The sequence below is a fragment of the Myiozetetes cayanensis genome, unplaced genomic scaffold, assembly GCF_022539395.1.
Source record: "Myiozetetes cayanensis isolate MyiCay16 unplaced genomic scaffold, myiCay2020 scf7, whole genome shotgun sequence".
In the NCBI taxonomy this organism is placed as follows: Eukaryota; Metazoa; Chordata; class Aves; order Passeriformes; family Tyrannidae; genus Myiozetetes; species Myiozetetes cayanensis.
In genome coordinates this window covers 2,013,798-2,030,816 of record NW_026087964.1, presented here as the reverse complement: position 1 = coordinate 2,030,816, position 17,019 = coordinate 2,013,798, and the positions used below count along the sequence as shown (strand labels likewise).

The 17,019-nt window shown below is 42.8% G+C and overlaps 1 protein-coding gene across 1 annotated transcript; it reads left to right on the top strand.

Annotated features, from left to right (window-relative positions):
- Window positions 1-981: 981 nt before the first annotated feature.
- Window positions 982-16,911, top strand: SUCLG1 (succinate-CoA ligase GDP/ADP-forming subunit alpha). The gene is made up of 9 exons (XM_050338747.1): window positions 982-1,087; window positions 9,789-9,892; window positions 10,756-10,872; window positions 11,400-11,612; window positions 11,702-11,759; window positions 14,089-14,172; window positions 14,780-14,931; window positions 15,485-15,673; window positions 16,666-16,911. Exons 1-9 carry the CDS (start codon window positions 1,039-1,041, stop codon window positions 16,690-16,692), a joined length of 993 nt encoding a protein of 330 aa, XP_050194704.1. The 5' UTR covers window positions 982-1,038; the 3' UTR covers window positions 16,693-16,911.
- Window positions 16,912-17,019: the final 108 nt, after the last annotated feature.

Sequence of the window (17,019 nt, the reverse complement as noted above, 5' to 3'; positions counted from 1 at the left end):
CACGGGTAGGGACGCTTTCCATTAGATCAGGTTGCTCCAAACTGTGTCCAACCTGGCCTTAAACACTTCCAGGGATGAGGCATCCACAGCTTCTCTGGGCAACCTGTGCCAGCACCTCGGCACCCTCATTGTAAAAAAAAAAATCTTCATTTTATCTAGTCTGAATCTACCTTCTTTCAGAGAGGTAATATATTTCATTTGATCGGTCATGTAACTTCCATGTGGGATTATAAATTGTTACCGTAAAATGGCAATAAGAAACCCACTAAAACTCAATTTGCAAGCATTAGTGGGCAGACATTCTTTTATCATCAGTGCTGGGCACACAGGAGGATCGCTCCTCTGATCATGTATGTGACCCATTCTTGGCCCAGAGTAGCTAATAGTTACTTCTAATTTTAAATATTCATCAGATGCCTTACATATTCACTACCCCTCCTATAAAGTCCATTCGCATGTTAATTAGTCCTAAGAAGTTCTTCAGAAGTCCCTATTTGGTTAGTACGGGGGGTCTTCTGGTGGTCTCTTGGTGGTCATTTGGAGCTCGAACTTTACCTGAACTTGCCCGTCGAGCAGCGCATTTACAGCCAGTTATAGAGAGCCTTTGTTCAGCACCTCTTACCCAAAAACTGGATGCTCGGTGTACCACTACTACCACCGCAGCTGCTTCAAACAAACCACTCAGAAACCCGCTTATTCCGCAACCACCTTAAACGCAAACTTCCCACAGAAAATCGCCGGGCCACGGGAGAATTATTGCTCTTATTTTTACATCGCGAAGACCGGTTTGGGTGGGTGGGGAGGGGATAAATCACAGAGCAGCGGGGGATTATTGCTCTCGATACCGAGAAAGAGAAAATGATACCTTTGGGGAAAAAAAAAAAAAAAAAAAGAGAGAAAAAATTTTTTTCTTTTCGGCGTACTCCTCCCTCCCTCCCGGCGCCTACAGCCCCCAGAAGGCGGCGCGGGGCCGCCCTTCCTTCCGCCGCCGGGGCGGGCCGGGCCGCGCCGGGGCCGTCATTGCGGACGGCAGGGACGATGTCTCGCTGCAGCCCCGCCGCCCGCCTGCTCGGCCGCGTCCTGCGCCGTGAGTACCGGCACGGGCCGTCCCCGCCGCCCGGCACCGCCGTGGGGACGGGACGGGACGGGACGGGGAGGGGCAAGAGCGCTGGGGCCCGGCCGGGAGGGGCAGGCACAGGGGAAGGGGCCGGGCAAGGTCACGGCGGGGCGCGGCGCGGAGGGGCCGCGGGGCAGCGGGGCTGGGACCGGCCGTGTCCCCGGGGATCGCGGCGCTGCTCTGGGCACCGGCTGTGCCCTCCTTGGGCGGGGGGCTGGCTCTGCTCTGGGTGGCTGGGGGAAGGCTGGTTAATAAAATACACGGAAAGTTGTGTGGGTTTTTTGTGTTTTTTTTTTTTTTTTTTGTTTTTTTTTTTTTTCCTTTTTCCCTGTGGAGGGTGTGCGCCCGCGGGGATGGGGAGCAGGGAAGGTTGTTCTTCTCCGCGTTGCGGCCCCGGAAAGAATAAGTAAAGGTCAAGGGCCAGAGGAAGCTGGTAGAGGTGGGTGGTGGGTTGGGCGAGAGGCAGCTGGAGGCACCCTGAGCTACCCTGGGGTGTCAGCGCAAGGCGGTAAAGTTGTTTTTGTGTATTGGCCTCCTTTTGTGGAGAGCACGAGCAGCCCGACACTAATACTTCACCCTGAAACATTTACTAAGTGTTGTGGAGAGCAAGAGCAGTCCGAGGCTAGTACTTCACCCTGAAGCAATTTAAGATGTGTTGTTCTGAACATCATAATAAAAAAATAAAATGCCCTTTTTTTTTTTTCATTTTATTCCTTTTATTTTTTTCTTTTCACCGTGCTTTTTTTTGCTCAGTTAAAGCTACGTTCTCTATCGAAGAGGAGGCTTTGCGAGGGCTTGTAGTACATAGAAGAGGGAATGGCTTTAAACTGAAATAAAGTAAGTTTAGATTAGGCATTAGGAAAAAATTATTGACTGTGAGGGTGGTGAGGCCCTGGCACAGGTTGCCCAGAGAAGTTGTTGGATGTCCTATCCCTGGAAGTGTCCAAGGACAGGCTGGACAGGGCTTGGAGCAACCTGGTCTAGTGGAAGGTGTCCCTGCCCATGGCAGGGGGTTGGAACTGGGTGGTCTTGATGGTCCCTTCCAACCCAAAGCATTCTGTGATTCTGTGAGATCAGTGTGGGTCACAAGAGGAGTTTCTTGGAATTTAAACTGAGGAAATTGTGCATTAATTAGGTTCTTGCAGCTGAAAATGAATGGACGAACTTAAATCTGCCTCATTTCACTCCACACAAAGTGTTTTTGTCTCGGTGGGATGGTGACTTGCAGGTCAGAGTCTGGCAACAGGACCTCACAACCATAAGCTGGTGTGAGTAGTTCCTGTGGCACAGCTGCTGTCCAGTTAGGTATCCATTCCTGCCTCTTGTTCTCCATGAACAGGAACAGAAAACTATTTTCATACTATACAGTTAATTTCTACCACTTCAGCTTTTGAATTGGCTCCCCTGAGCCTGATGAGAATTGGTTCTGATGGAGGGGAACAGATGGGAATGTAGCACCTTCCAATTTAGCTTAATTTATACTCCCAGCAAAGCTACTCTTGGGTGCAGTTTCACGTGTTAAAACCCCACATTGTTCCCTTTACAAATAGCAGTAAGAGATTCAGGGAGTAGTTCTTAAAATTATTTTGAGGGGTAGAGGGAGAGAAGAGATGTAAGTGGCTCAAGAAATGTCTTTTTGCAGCTGTTCATGAAATCTTTTATAGAAACTCATGAAATCCTTTGTAGAAACTCTTAAAGAAACTCAAGATGACATAGTCCTTCGTTGGAAACCTTTGCTTGGTTTGACAGTCTTTAGAAAATGTTAAAAAACTGCTGGAACGTTAAATTTGGACTTTGTACATGCATTTTCACTAACAAATAATTACCATCTGTTTCTCTTAGTGATTAAAAATCATGAGTTTCTTGTGTGTTCTGTTGCAAAAGAGATGCAAACCCTTATTTTTGTTGGTGCACTGCTGAGGGAAACATGCAGGGTGCGTATCCTTGAGGTTCGAATCAGGAAGTTGCGAAAAGGGGTTATAAAATATGTCAATGAATGGCAAGTGCTGCTCAAAGGTTAGCTCAGAGGACTGGTTGTATATGGATGGGGTCAGGAGAGACCTGTGCTGGTCTGCACCACACTTAGAAGAGTCTTTGTAGGCACCTGAGCTGATTGGAGAATTGGGATTAGGGATTTCATGTCCTGGGCCAGTTAGAAGGCTCTGGAGAGTTCTTAGATTAAAAGATTACAGTAATTATGTGAGTAACCCTGGCAAAGGATTGCTGCAGAAATAACAGCCCAAACTGAGGAATTCCTTAATTGTTTTTATGTCAACAGTGTGGAGGGAGGAAAGCTCACAGAGCTTTTCCTGCATGTGTTCTCAGTGGAGTATGCCTTGGAGTGGGGAAAGGCAGCTTGTTGGCTTTAAAGAAATAGATGATTTGTGCTGAGAAGGAACTTCTGGTTTAGGAAAGAAAGATGGCTTAGAAAGGGCTGAAATTCTTCTGCATGTCACTTCCCATTAGTCCTAGTTTTGTTTTGATGTGGTAGGTGTAGCACAGTCATTGCATCTGCCCTTTACAGCCTGATTCATTTACTTAATTCCTCAACTCCTATTTCATGTTCACAGATTGGGGTTGCCATAATTAACAGGAGTTTGGCAAGGGAAGGGTGAGAGAAGAGAGGCTGGGGACTGAAACCTAGAAATCCTCTGAGAGCCTAATCCTCTTAAACAAAGGAGTAAGATATTTTGAACAATCCCTCAAGAGCATGAAAACTTCTTTGTCAGTAAGGATCATCTTCTGCTAATGTAACTGATAACCCCAGGGGTGAATTCTGGAGGAGGGCTTATGCTCTTCTGTGCTGTCAGAAGCTCCCCAGAACTATTCCTGCTCTGTCCTGCTCAGGCCTTGGCATTTGTAGGCAGAGGAAGGAGAAAGGAGATGGTCATAAAAGTGCAAATTAAACATGTCCAAAATATCGAAAGGATTTCTCAGAAACAAACTGAGTGTCCATAACTGATGGAAGACCAAGAGTGGAGTGTGATGTGTGTGTGTAAAAAAGGACTTCTTAGCATTTTAAGCAGCACTCCTTGTAACTCAGTCCTTCCCTGAGTGTCCCCTGCAGTGATCTCCATTTCCCCCATTTCACTGGAGCCCATATGATTTCTCAGGCTTTCTTCTTTCCTTGCTCATGTAATAGAAGAGGAATATCTTCCTTCATCCCTGAGTTTTGTGGCTATTTCAAAGACTAATAGAGGAAGAATTTCAGTTTCAACTCCTCAGTCTTCTGGCAGTGTGGGTATGAGCTCAGGTCCCTGTAGAAAGGAATCTTCTCTTTAATCTTGCTTTTATGCTGTGCTCGCTTTATGAGCACCCTCAGATGTTACCTCAGCTTCCAAAGTCCATTTTTTTTTGGTTCTGGGTTAAATGGGGATAAAGAAGGAGGCACTTTGACAGGATTCCTGTAAGGAAATCTGAAAATAACAAGTTTTCAGCTTTGTATAGTTTGAGTGAGGAAGAGGTTTAGCTCTTAGTATCTGTGCTGCCACCTGGCTTGCACAACCCAAATAAGCTGTGGGCTGGACTAGGTGACCTTTAAAGGTCCCTTCCAAGGCAAACTATTCCATGATTCTATGAAATGTAGCTTGGGTTGCATCGTTTTAAATGAGGTTTGTGCCTGTGAGGTGTTGCTGCTCAAGGAGTGCCTGAAAGCTCAGTATAAGCACTAGTGTCCTTTAAAATACCTCGTAAATGGGTCAGTTTTCTTTTTAAGGTGCAAATTCATGTTTGGACTTCGTGATAAACAATAGGGTATTTTTAAAAAAGGCTTGTTAATTGTAATACACAAGTGAGAGCTTAAAGCCCTGCTGGAGCCCACAGATAATGAGTTTTTTTGCTGAGGTTAATGTAGGTGGATTTTTCTGTTTCTTGAACTGCAGTGAGATCTGGGCTTGGTTGGGCCTTGTTCCATGGAAATGCCAGGGTAACTTCCAGCACTGGGTGTGTTGGAGCAACTCTCTCCTTAGCTTTTAGTAAGTTTTCTTCACTGTAAAACAATTGATGTTCCATATACAGGCTTTTACCCTTTTGCTAAATTTCGATCTTGCTTTACATCTCCCCTGAGACAGCTGGGGTTTGGTATTTGAGCACTTTTCATAACTGCTTGGTTATCCTGTACAATGGGCCAAAGTTGGTTCTTGTCACGGTACATCTCGGTTTTTAGCTATGTAGAAGTACTGGAAAGCCAAAATAAATGCATCTTGTTATTTGTATAACTTTATTTTTAAACCACAAACTGTGCAAAACAGAACAGGGGTGTGGCAGAAATGAAAGGGTTGCCTGGGAAAGATCGTCCAGTCTCTTATTTTATTTTTAATGCTCTTGGCTAAAGGCCTATTGCAGGCCTTCGGTGAACATGGTAATTTTATCTTAGAACTCTGATTTGACAAAATACAGCATTTCCCTCGTGCTTTGGTAAGATTTGGATTTGATAAGACTTGTCCTTATGCTTCATCTGGAGCCTTCACCTTTGCAACTTGGCCTGTAGTTTAGGCTTGTGCATTAAAATAGCATCACCAATGGGTTTGGCTTTTGCTGGTTCACAGCTGAAGAGCAAATTTTTTTTTCTTTTCCTTTTTTCTTTTTTTTCATTCTCCAGACTTCATGAAGCAGCAAGCATTTAGAGTCCAGCAACCCAAATTTGTTCTAGTAAAATCAATTGTCCAAATGGGTTTGGAAGCTGGGAGGCAGGTCCAGGGTGGAAGTTGAAACTCAGATTCTATTTCTGTCCCGTACCTGCTGTGAACTTAGGCATGCCATTCCCTCTTTCCACCTGTTCCCTTCTCATCTTCTGTCTGTCTTAACTATGTAAACTGCCAGCTGCTTTGCACCCAGGGCTTGCTGTTTGTGCCACGTGGAGCAGAACCTCTTCCTGACCCATGCCCCTGCTGCTCCTGCTGTGCTGATAACTGGGGCAAATGTTTCTGCTGCAGGCAGGGCCAGGAACACCAAGTGAAGGGTTTAAAACCCCCAGTAAATCAGACTCATCGATCCCAGAAACTGCAAGGTGATTTTTAGGTTTTTTTTTTTTTCTTCCTTAAATTTCTTGAAAAACAAATTGCTCCCCAGCCATGGGCCCATGTTAAGCTGCCTCTCCCTAGAGACAGCAGACAGCTCAAGCCTATAGCCAGGCCTTTTTGAACCAGCTGTATTTTCTCTGAAGCAGGGCCATACAGTAATGTAAGAAGCACATAGGGTTTTCAATAGTAAATCCATACAAAGCTTAAATTCTAAGCTGCCTTTTAGATATCAGTGCTTAGATTTTTTTTTTTTCTTTTGATAGCTTGGAAAATGCTCAAAAGCTTTTTATCCTTGAAAAATATATTTATACAGTGTTCTGAAAAGTGGGAATTGACAGACTTAAGCTTTCAAAAACATTTTTGTGCGAGGTTATAAATATCTGAAAATAGATCTGGAATGGACAGCTGGACTGAGAGTGTAGAATTGCTTTAATGTGTGGAGAAATGAGTGACTATTTGTGAGTTTGTCAACAACAAAGAGGGTGTGGAGTCTCCCTCAGTGGAGATATGCAGGAACCATCTGGATACAATCTTGTGCAATGTGCTCTTGGATGACCCTGCCTGAACAGGGAGGTTGGACCAGATGCCCCACTGTGTTCCCTTCCAACCTGACCCATTCTGTGATTCAGTGATTTTTATTTTTATTTTTTTGTTAAAGTACTGAAGTTGCTGAGTGACAAATAATGTGGCTAGCAAGCATCCCTGTCTTATTTTGCAGGTGGATTTGTCAGTAGTGCAGCACGGACTCTGTAAAACTTAGATTTGAACCAGTTTAGTGTTGCCTGTTTACTCTTTCCCCTGGCAGGCCCCTTTCCAAACATTCACTCCCATGCTCCTGGAAGCCCAGTCTGTTCCCCCCAGGGCATTGTTGGTGGTTATGACTGTAACAGCTTCTTCTCCAGGGGGATCATCCTTTGCTGTTCTCAGGGTTGGGTTTCACCCAGTCACACCTGCTGCCCATGAGGGATTGCCTGACTGGCTGGGATCACGCAGACTGATTCCCAATTCCCTGCTCTCCTGACCAGCATTCCAGCTGTTTCTGTGCCTCTTTTGCCTCTCCTCTGCTGGAGGCTGCTGTTTGCCAGCTGTGTGTGAGTTTGTTTTGCAGTACAGGTGCAGGGCTTTGCAGCCTTGTCTAGGAAGGCCCAGCCCTCGGCCAGGGATGATGATCATCCTGTGCTGTCTTCTGCCTGCATCTTAACCCTGCTTGATAATCTCAGCCTCAGGCATATTTACATAGAATCATAGAATGGTTTGGGTTGGAAGAGACCCTGAAGATGGTCCAGTTCCAACCCTCTGCCATGGGCAGGGACACTTTCCACTAGACCAGGTTGCTCCAAGCCCCATCTAACCTGGCCTGGAACACTTCCAGGGATGGGACATCCATAACTTTCCTGGGCAACCTGTGCCAGGGGCCTCATCTTCCTCAGTAAAGATTTTTTTCTTAATATCTAATCTAAAACTACTGTCTTTCAATTTGAACCTGTTCTCCCTTGTCCTATCACTATATGCCCTTGTAAATAGTCTTGCCCCATCTTTCCACTAAGTTCCTTTCAGGCACTGGAAGGCCACAGTTAGGTCACTCCAAAGCTTCCTCTTTTCCAGGCTGAATAATCCCATTTCTCTCAGCCTTTCCTCATAGCAGAGCTTTTCCATCCTTCTGATCAACTTGGTGCCTCCTCTGGAGTTGCTCCAGCAGGTCCATGTCCCTGGGGACCCCAGAGCTGGAGGCAGCACGGCAGGTGGGGTCTCACCTGAGCGGGACAGAGGAGCAGAATCCCCTCCCTCGTCTGGCTGCCCACAGTGCTTTGGGTGCAGCACAGGATATGAATGGCCTTTTGTATGGATTTTGTATGGACTTTGTCCACTACTGCTTTGTGTTTCCTGGCATAACAATTTCTTCAACAGTATTTGTGCATAACGTTGTGATTTAGGTTAAAACCCTGCAGGTCAGCTAAAGTGCACTTTCACCCCTTTCCTTACGAGTTCACTGCATGCAAATCTGTACCTTTCTCTACTGAGCTTTGCTTCGTCTGGATCTGAAGCTGAGGATCTGCTGCAGCTCCTTAGAGAACAGCAGGAGATGGTTGGATTTAAGTCCTGGGTTTGCCAGCACGTTCTAAGAACAGAGTAAGGACTTCAGATTTAGCAATAGATCTGATATCTGTAGGCTGGTTCTGGTATGGTTTGGTTTTGTTTTTGCTTCTCACTATTTTTTGAGTAGAAGTAAAGTGTAAAAGCAGTGTAGCACTACAATTTAGTTGGCAAAAGTACTTGTGGAACAGTCCCCTGTAGTTCTGTCACAGAAATGTGTGGATCTTAAATTTTCTGCACTTTTTTACTACACCATATAAATTGTTATAATGCATTTTAGTAAATTCTGTGCATTAACAGTTTCTGTTGAGAAATACCTTTTTCTTTTCTTTCCCCACTTAATAGTTTTTATTTCCATCCTAGAAATAGAAAATAAATATCCTTCCCTTGTTCAGACATGCCTGAGTAAGTATATGGAGCAGCCCAGGGACCATGATTCAGAATCTCTTATTTTGATTTCAACTTCACTTTTTACTTCCTCAGATCTTAGATTGTGAAGCTTTAAAAGAGATGAAGGGTTTTATAGTAACACAAACTTTTGCTGGTTTCTGCATTAGGATTGTGCCTTCCCAAGTTCACTCTATACATAAATTAAAGTCTTTATGTAAAAGACTTGCAGGGTGTTCATTGGTTCTGATCCCCTCAAAACTCCGGTGTTTTGAAAAAGCAATGACAATAAATGTGTGCATCCTTTTTATACCAGAAGACCTCTCCTTCCTCCTCATCTCAAGCTTTCTTGCTGGGTAAAATTCTGCGCATTTCTTTTGTAATCATTTGGTGTCAACACATCTTTCCCTTTGGCACAGGTGCCGTCATTCTCCTGAGCTTTTTGGTACCAGCACACACTGTGCTCTTTTTCAGCAGTTGTGTTGTGTTGTTTTCTTTTGTCAGTACCAGAGTTGTGAGAACTAAAGTGAAAATCGTTCTAGTGGAGTATCTGGAGAGCTGTGTTTCCTCACAAGCCCAAGTGCATGTCCAGCAGTGATGTCTAGGTGCCTGTAGCCAGGAATCTGTTGGAGGAAAACCTCTTGCTGTGCTGTCTTGCTTTAGCATTAGGTTTTACCCAGGCTGAGGAACCCTTGAGCTCTTCAATTATCTCTCCTTTTCTAGTCTGGACTGTGCTCCGTTCACAGGAGGTGTAACACAGTACTTGTGGTGTTGTGCCTCTGGATATTGGGATTGTAGTTCTGCTTTGCCACTTTGCAGAATTTCTGAGGGGATGGAGACATGTTCATTTCCAAATGAAAATAGCGGTTAAGAAGTTGTTTCTGTCTGTCAGTTGTCACGAGGAATCCTGATACTGAGTGTTTGATATGATAAATACTCCCCTGATTTCTAGTAAACTGGGTAATCACACGAGAGGCTGAACTGCACATGTTTAATATCTTACAATGACAAGCCCTGAATGCAGCTTCAGAGCAGAAAACACGAGCTGCTCGAGGTCTTTTGATACAAGCACTAATTGATATGCCCTTACTTGATAGGACATTTTTTGACCCAGAGCCTGGCAGAGCAGTGGATTAATGGTTTGTTCTCTCTTCTGTTTTTTTCTCTAGTTCAACAGAATGGAGTCCGACACTGCTCCTACACGGCATCCAGGAAAAATCTGTATGTTAACAAAAACACAAAGGTTATCTGTCAGGGTTTTACAGGCAAACAGGTATGTTTATGAGCTATTTCTTCTATCACCTTTTCAGTTCAGAAATTTAATTGCCTGAAAAAATTAATGAAGTATGAAAGGGATTATACATTGGCTTTGTTTGTCTCAGTAGGAAGCTGGACTTCCTTCATTGTCAGGAAGGTCCTTCAGCACTGTGGTTTCCTTTTTTGGGCCAAATACTTGTGCACAAGCTTGAAACTTGGTTTTGGGTCATCTTTACTGTAGTACTTTTCGTTTTTGTTCTTCATTTTGACTTAAGACTTTTTGTTGTATACAACTGAAAGAGTTTCTTTGTAAAAGGAGGTTTGCAAAAAAAACCTGCAACCCCCCCCCACATTTTAGAAGTGCCTCTTCCACAAATGCATTTGAGTATCAATGCCTATGGATTAAATTTCTGATTTTATTTCAGGATATTTAATAGTTTTCTCAGATTCACTCCCTTACACATTTGCAAGGGGAGAAGGCTGCTTTTGTAAAACTATCAGCTAGTCATGGATACAAATGCTAATTTCTTCTATTTCAGTATAGTGTTTGTCATCTGCCAGACTTGATGTGGACAATAAAGCGTGGCTGGTGTGTCTGCAGGTGCATTAGCAACACACACAAAATATCCTTTAGCATGCAACTACAGTGCTCTGATATAAAAGGAGAAGCAGAGCATATGAACATGTTCTAAACTCATTTAAAACAAGTCAATGCACTCTTCAAAATACCTGATTGTAAATATGCAGTGAAAACTTCCCTTCTCTTTGTAAATTTAAGTGCCATAAATTGCCTTCAGAATTACAGATGGCATCAGAATTTTTGGTTAATTTTTTTTGCTATTACAAGCCTTTTAATGTCACTTATTTTCTCTCTCGTAGGGCACCTTTCACAGCCAGCAGGCGTTGGACTATGGCACCAATCTAGTTGGAGGAATTTCTCCCGGGAAAGGGGGAAAAACTCATCTAGGTCTGCCTGTGTTTAATTCTGTGAAGGAGGTAATTTGCAGCAGTGACTGGAGGGCACACAATTTAATGCTGCTGAAGGGCTCCTTATTTCATTGCTCACGCTGAAGAGACAAATATTTGAGCCGTGGATGTCACTGGGCAAGGAGTGAAATAGAAGCCTTGTGAAAGAGGGAACATTCAGTGTGGTCAAGTACAAGTTTGGCTTCCACTGTGAAGTTCACAGAGTCTGGATACACTTGCTTTATGCATGCAGCTAGATTCTGATTGATTCTGGTGTGTATTATGAATTTTTAGAAAACTGTTTTCTAAGAGTATTTATGATGGTGATCACAGGGCAGATCCTTTCCAGACAGTGGTCAGTTCTCAGTTCCCTACTTGCGCTCTGTGTCCCATCTTCAGGGAATTTAACTCTTGCTTTGATCATAGGCAATGAATACATATCCATTTACTTAATTTATGCCTGAGAATGGATTTATTTATTTTAAAGGACCTGTTGTCAGATGTTCTCTCCAGCCCCGCTAAGTACGTGACGTGTTTTTTCGTTGTGTCCGCTGTAGGCCAAAGAACAAACGGGTGCCTCTGCCACTGTGATATATGTCCCTCCCCCGTTTGCTGCTGCTGCCATCAACGAGGCAATCGATGCAGAGATGCCCTTGGTCGTGTGCATCACTGAAGGGATCCCCCAGCAGGACATGGTGCGGGTCAAACACAGGCTGGTCAGGCAGAACAAGACCCGGCTGGTGGGCCCAAACTGCCCTGGAGTCATCAATGTAAGTGCCTTCTGGGTTAGGTCCCGAGGCTGGACCCTTCTTAGTGGTGGTTTGAATGTTCCATCTGACTTCTCCCACTCTTTCCTTAGCCTGGAGAATGTAAAATTGGTATCATGCCTGGTCACATTCACAAGAAGGGAAGAATTGGTGAGTTTTTGAATATTTGTGCGTCATCTAGAACTTAAGTTTGTTGCTCTAGTGTTCTGCCTCATGAGGCTGGGCACATCCTGCCCCACAGACGGTTAGTACACTGTAACAGCTTGTCTGCCCTCAGTTTGTAAGTGAATTTTGGCATTATCAATCCTGAAGACCAAAATCAAGAAGTCTTTCATAACAGGCATTGAGTACTCATGGTAGAGGCAAAGCAATTGGAATTTTCCTTAGACAGTGTGATGGACTTTGGTGTCCCCAAAGGAGGGTCTTAAGGAAACTTCCGTTTATCTTGGAATTTGAGAGGACTAAACTCCTCAACGCTATTCCTTCCAATAGCTTGGCTCCTTAGGACTGGGATCCTACATCTGTTGGGAGCTCAGTATTACAACAAAGAGATTACAGGGAAGTTTATAACATGATAATTTAAACTATTTAAACCATCACAAGGGGAAGTGACAAATATACCCAGTTCTCAGGCAGTGTAGTTAAGGTCAGAAAGGCAGTGACTCGTTCATGTTACTTACACACCCTGTATACAGTCAGTTACACACCCTGTTACATGCAGATCTCTAACTTTTGTTGGCTCCCTATTGTTAGAAATAACAACTTGATTTTTTAAAAAGTAATGCAATTCAGGTACTATAGAGAAAATTCTTTGAAAATATAGATTTTTACTTAAATAGAGCTTCAGAAACACTGGTGTAGACAGTATATGCTGTATATGTTTCTTGGCAGCAAGTTAACTGATTTGACTTGATCACAGAAGTACCCTTTGCAACATTACTTATTTTTTTTGGATGAAAACTGTGGATTTTTTGTGCCTGTTCCATGCTATTGAACTGCAGGTACTCAGTGCAGTTTTTCTAGCATGAGAAACTGTGTTCTTGTTAACCACTTCTGACTGGAGAATAGACTGCACCTAGGGAATGCTGGAAGATGTGTTAACTCTAGTGTTACACCTCCAGCTTCCAGAAGTGCCTGTAAACCTGGAACTGGAATACCAGATGGCTGCAATTATGCCCTTTGTATGAACGATTGAGACATTGCTCTATGACTGTAAAAGGCAACATCAACCAGTGTTGCCCTGAGCTCCCTTCTGAATCAAGGTTCCTTTCAGATTTTCTAAATCCCTACAAGAAATGTCCTGTAGTCACAAGTTATTACAATCCAAATGCTAGGCACGTCAAGCGCAAAAGAATATTTTATATCCTGAGCCCAGTAGCTCTGACATTGCTGGAAATGTTTTCAGTGTTTTTCCAAGGACCAAGGAATAAAAAAGTAGCTTTGCCATCCTCCCAGCTTCGTCTAACACTGTGATGACCTTTGGTGATGTGCTCCCCAGCTTTCTATTACTGTGAGGCATCCAAGAATCATCTGAATATACCGTGATGCCGACTATAAAAATAGCCACAGTCTTTGGACTCTTAGCTTCTGTAGCTTCTCTGGGGCAATCTGATCTTCATGGTAAACAGGAAGCCCTTTGCAAATGTAACAAGAAAAAGCCATTGCTAGTACACATCTCAGCTGTCCAACAGTATAAATAGTTGATAAAACTAAGGCTGTTAGTCTAGTGGTGTATTTTCTCCTCTGTTTGTGCAATATAGTTATTATATTCCTTGTTAGATGGCTTGAAGTAGATGGAAGTGATGTCTGTTTTTCCTAGAAACCTTCCCTTTTGTAGCATTAGCAGAAGTCTTGGAAAAATGAAGAAAAAGCCATGCAAATAGTTAGCCCCTGATCTAGGCTCTGTGTCAACCTTCCATGCTGAATTTAAAACTGGGATGGTGGTTTCTTGTAATGTTGTCACGGAAATGCCAAATGAGTTTTGTAGAGCAGCAACAAATAATCTTAACAGTGATAACCTGCATTTGTGCAGCGTATTTCTGTTCTGGAGGAACTTTCCTGTGCCTGGCCTTACTGGGGATGTGATTTATACAGAATTCTTTCGTTAACTCCCGAGCTGCAACTCTGCCTCAAATTCAGTGCATCAGCTACTTACACACAAGATAAGAACTATATTCTTCTATTTTGTTTTCAGTTTTCTTTCCTGGTAAGGCAGTAGCATGATGAATTCTGTCTCAGCCACTGTTACTGAATTCCTGGGCAGGTTTAGTCTGTTGACAATTAAGTGTCAAAAAGCGACAGCCAAGAAATAGTACAGATAGAATCTTACAGAGAGTTTTCACGTTTTGGCAAGGACAGATGGAAAAACTGGCACCTGGTGTGGTTTATTAAGGTGATTTTCATGAATATAAGAGCAGCTGCCTCTAGTCATTTGCTTAACTCTGTTAATATTAAGTTTATCTTCTTTTCTTTCCTAAAGGTATTGTGTCAAGATCTGGAACCTTGACATATGAGGCTGTTCATCAGACAACGCAAGTTGGATTGGGGCAGTCTTTCTGTGTTGGTAGGTTTCCTTGGAAACAACCTGTTGGACCAAGGCTAGTCTGGTTTTTCTTTTCAAGAATAAATCCAAAATAATTCCTTTACCCAAGTGTAGAAATTGCTGAATGGCAGGTGTGTTGAGAAATGAGATCCCTGTGTGCTGTGAAGAGTACAGCCCTTCTCTGTTATCATTTCACATCAGTTAATAAAACCCTAAAAACCAGTTTTGAACAGAGAAGTGCCAGGAAATATGATGTCAGTTTGGAAACAGATATTCCCAAGAAGCTTAATATTATGAGGGGATAGGCATTTAGTTGGGTATGTTAAGTAAATTCACTTTTCTTGCAGCAAAATTCTAGAGCTGGGGTCTCGGTCCTTCTGTGTCCATAATATTTTGTATATGGCTTGAAAGGTGAATGTTCAGATATCAGAGCTTTCTGTAAATTGTGGGGGAGGTATTTGGAGCAGGAATTTGACACACTCAGACTTGGGAAGAGCCTTCAGAGCTGCCTGTTTTATAAGTCTTTGGGAATACTCCTCATGCTGAAATTTGCTTTGAAACTTTTGTCATAAACACAATATCATTATCTTGAGTCAGTCTTTTTCGTGTGGTTGTAATTTTTTTTCAGGGATTGGAGGTGATCCCTTCAATGGAACTAATTTTATTGACTGCCTTGATGTCTTCCTGAAGGATCCTCATACTGAGGGGATCATACTGATTGGGGAAATTGGAGGGAATGCTGAAGAAGATGCAGCAGCATTTTTGAAAGAACATAATTCTGTAAGTCTTAAATACGTTGCTTCCAGACACTTTGTAGTTAACCAGCTTTTTTTGCCACTTCAAGGAAAACTCAGTTCAGTCTCTAATGTCTGCTTACAAAAACAGTACTACAAAACAGTATTACTTTTATTAAAGAGAAAGAGGTGAAATTAAGAGCTTTGTCCAGATTAAATGTAATGGTTGGACTTGAAGATCTTAGAGGTCTTTCCAACCTTAACAATTCTGTGGTTGTATGATTCTGTGAACTGGAGACCAGTGTCAACTAGATTTTTATTCCTGTAACAGTACTCTTAGTGAAATTTTTTTTTTTGTTTTTTTAGTATACATGGCTCTGTAGAGAGATTTAAAGTTTCTCTTTGCTTCTGTTTTATGATGCTTATCAGGAGAGAAATTACTCCACACTCTCTAAGTCTTTTTGTTCGTCTTCTCTGAAGTTTCCAGCTGTTTAATATCTTTGCCTGGCTGGCTGATATTTAAATACAATTCTACCATCTGGAATTGCTTTTCCTCTCACCCTCTCCTCTGTAACTGGGTATCTTTTGTTTCCTCCCAGGGCCCAAATGCCAAGCCAGTGGTGTCGTTCATCGCCGGCCTGACGGCACCTCCGGGCAGGCGGATGGGCCACGCCGGAGCAATCATTGCTGGGGGAAAAGGGGGAGCTAAGGAGAAGATTGCAGCCCTTCAGAGCGCAGGTGTTGTGGTCAGCATGTCCCCTGCTCAGCTGGGCAGCACCATCTACAAGGTGGGTCTCTCAGAAATTGGCACACGTGGCCATCCAGAGCAAGAAGCCACTCAGGGAATACGAGTTGGGAGGCATCTCTTACCCAGATACTCTGCTGCTCTGAACTTGCTTAAACACAAGAGCTCTCTTGACTGAACAAGCTGAAATTACTACTTAAAAGATATGTGCATACAGTTTCATGTGATACTGTTTTATAGAAAAGTAAACATGGCAAAATAGAGAAGAGATTCCATTTTGCTTTCAAGTGTAGCAACTTGTTGAAATTGTTTCCTGGATGCAAAGAACCCAAATTACTTTAAAACATGAGGACATTCTCTGTAAGTAGGTTGTTTGAGGAAGGAGAGCCTTGGCATATTGAGTCTGTTTTAAGTACTAATTCAGAATTGTGGTTGAATATATACAGCTGAAAAACTGAGGTATGGAATGGGATTATTTGCATTTTCCTTAGTTCTAAAAGAAGGGATTGCTTCACAGCTAGAGGAAATGCATAATTCAGCTGTTTTAGGTAATTTTTTGTTTCCCATGGTGACTGCATAGTATAGCATCTCCACAGGTTGTTGTGGGATTCTTCTCTTCTTCTGTTGTATATTTTCTTTACTAAAATGAAAATCTTTGTTTTGTTTCTTCTCTGGTTTGAGTCCTTTGCTTATAAGGATTCTACTGCAGCTCTTACACAACACTGGGGTTTTTCAAGCCCATTATGTTATGCCTGAGAGCAAATAGTTCCTTGAAAGTATTGCAGTCTGAGAGCGTGCTCTGACTGCAGTCTGGCACTTTCCATAGCTGTTTTGTTAATGTGAGGTGGGAGAATGCTTATTCTCCTTTCCCCTAGCTTGCACACTTTATGCATTTTATATTTTAATTTTTAATTCCAGGTTCTAATTCTTAAAATAAGTTTTGCTGAGATAAACACAAAGTAATTTAAAATAAAACAGTAATAGAAGCATTTTGGGTTTTTTTCCCCACTGGTAACATCTCTGTGCTATTTGCAGGAGTTTGAAAAAAGGAAATTGCTGTAAGAGAAGACACTTTGGAATACTGTCTCCAAAACACCAGTGCAGCACCTGGCCTCCGCTTACCTTTTGTCTGCTAATCTTCAGTTGCCCAAATGACTGATGCCCAAATGACTTGGAAGCCATAAACCTCCTGGCTAAACCTGTTTTGATGTCTCCCTTGTTTCAGACGTTGTCACCTGGTTGTAAATCACAGCAAATTAATAAATCTACTACTAAATCTGACCCATCTTTTGAATTCCTGAAGCAGAGCCGTTTTCTTCAGTCATCATAAACAAAATCTTTTGTAACTTAAGCACTGCCCATTTTTAAGGTAAAGTTGCCTGTAGAGAT

Bases quoted from the DNA above. Each gene is read 5' to 3' on its own strand.
- SUCLG1 (XM_050338747.1), top strand. From the start codon at position 1,039: ATGTCTCGCTGCAGCCCCGCCGCCCGCCTGCTCGGCCGCGTCCTGCGC. The intron at 14,173-14,779 runs GTAGGTTTCCTT...ATTTTTTTTCAG, and splicing joins GGGGCAGTCTTTCTGTGTTG to GGATTGGAGGTGATCCCTTC. The intron at 15,674-16,665 runs GTGGGTCTCTCA...TGCTATTTGCAG, and splicing joins TGGGCAGCACCATCTACAAG to GAGTTTGAAAAAAGGAAATT.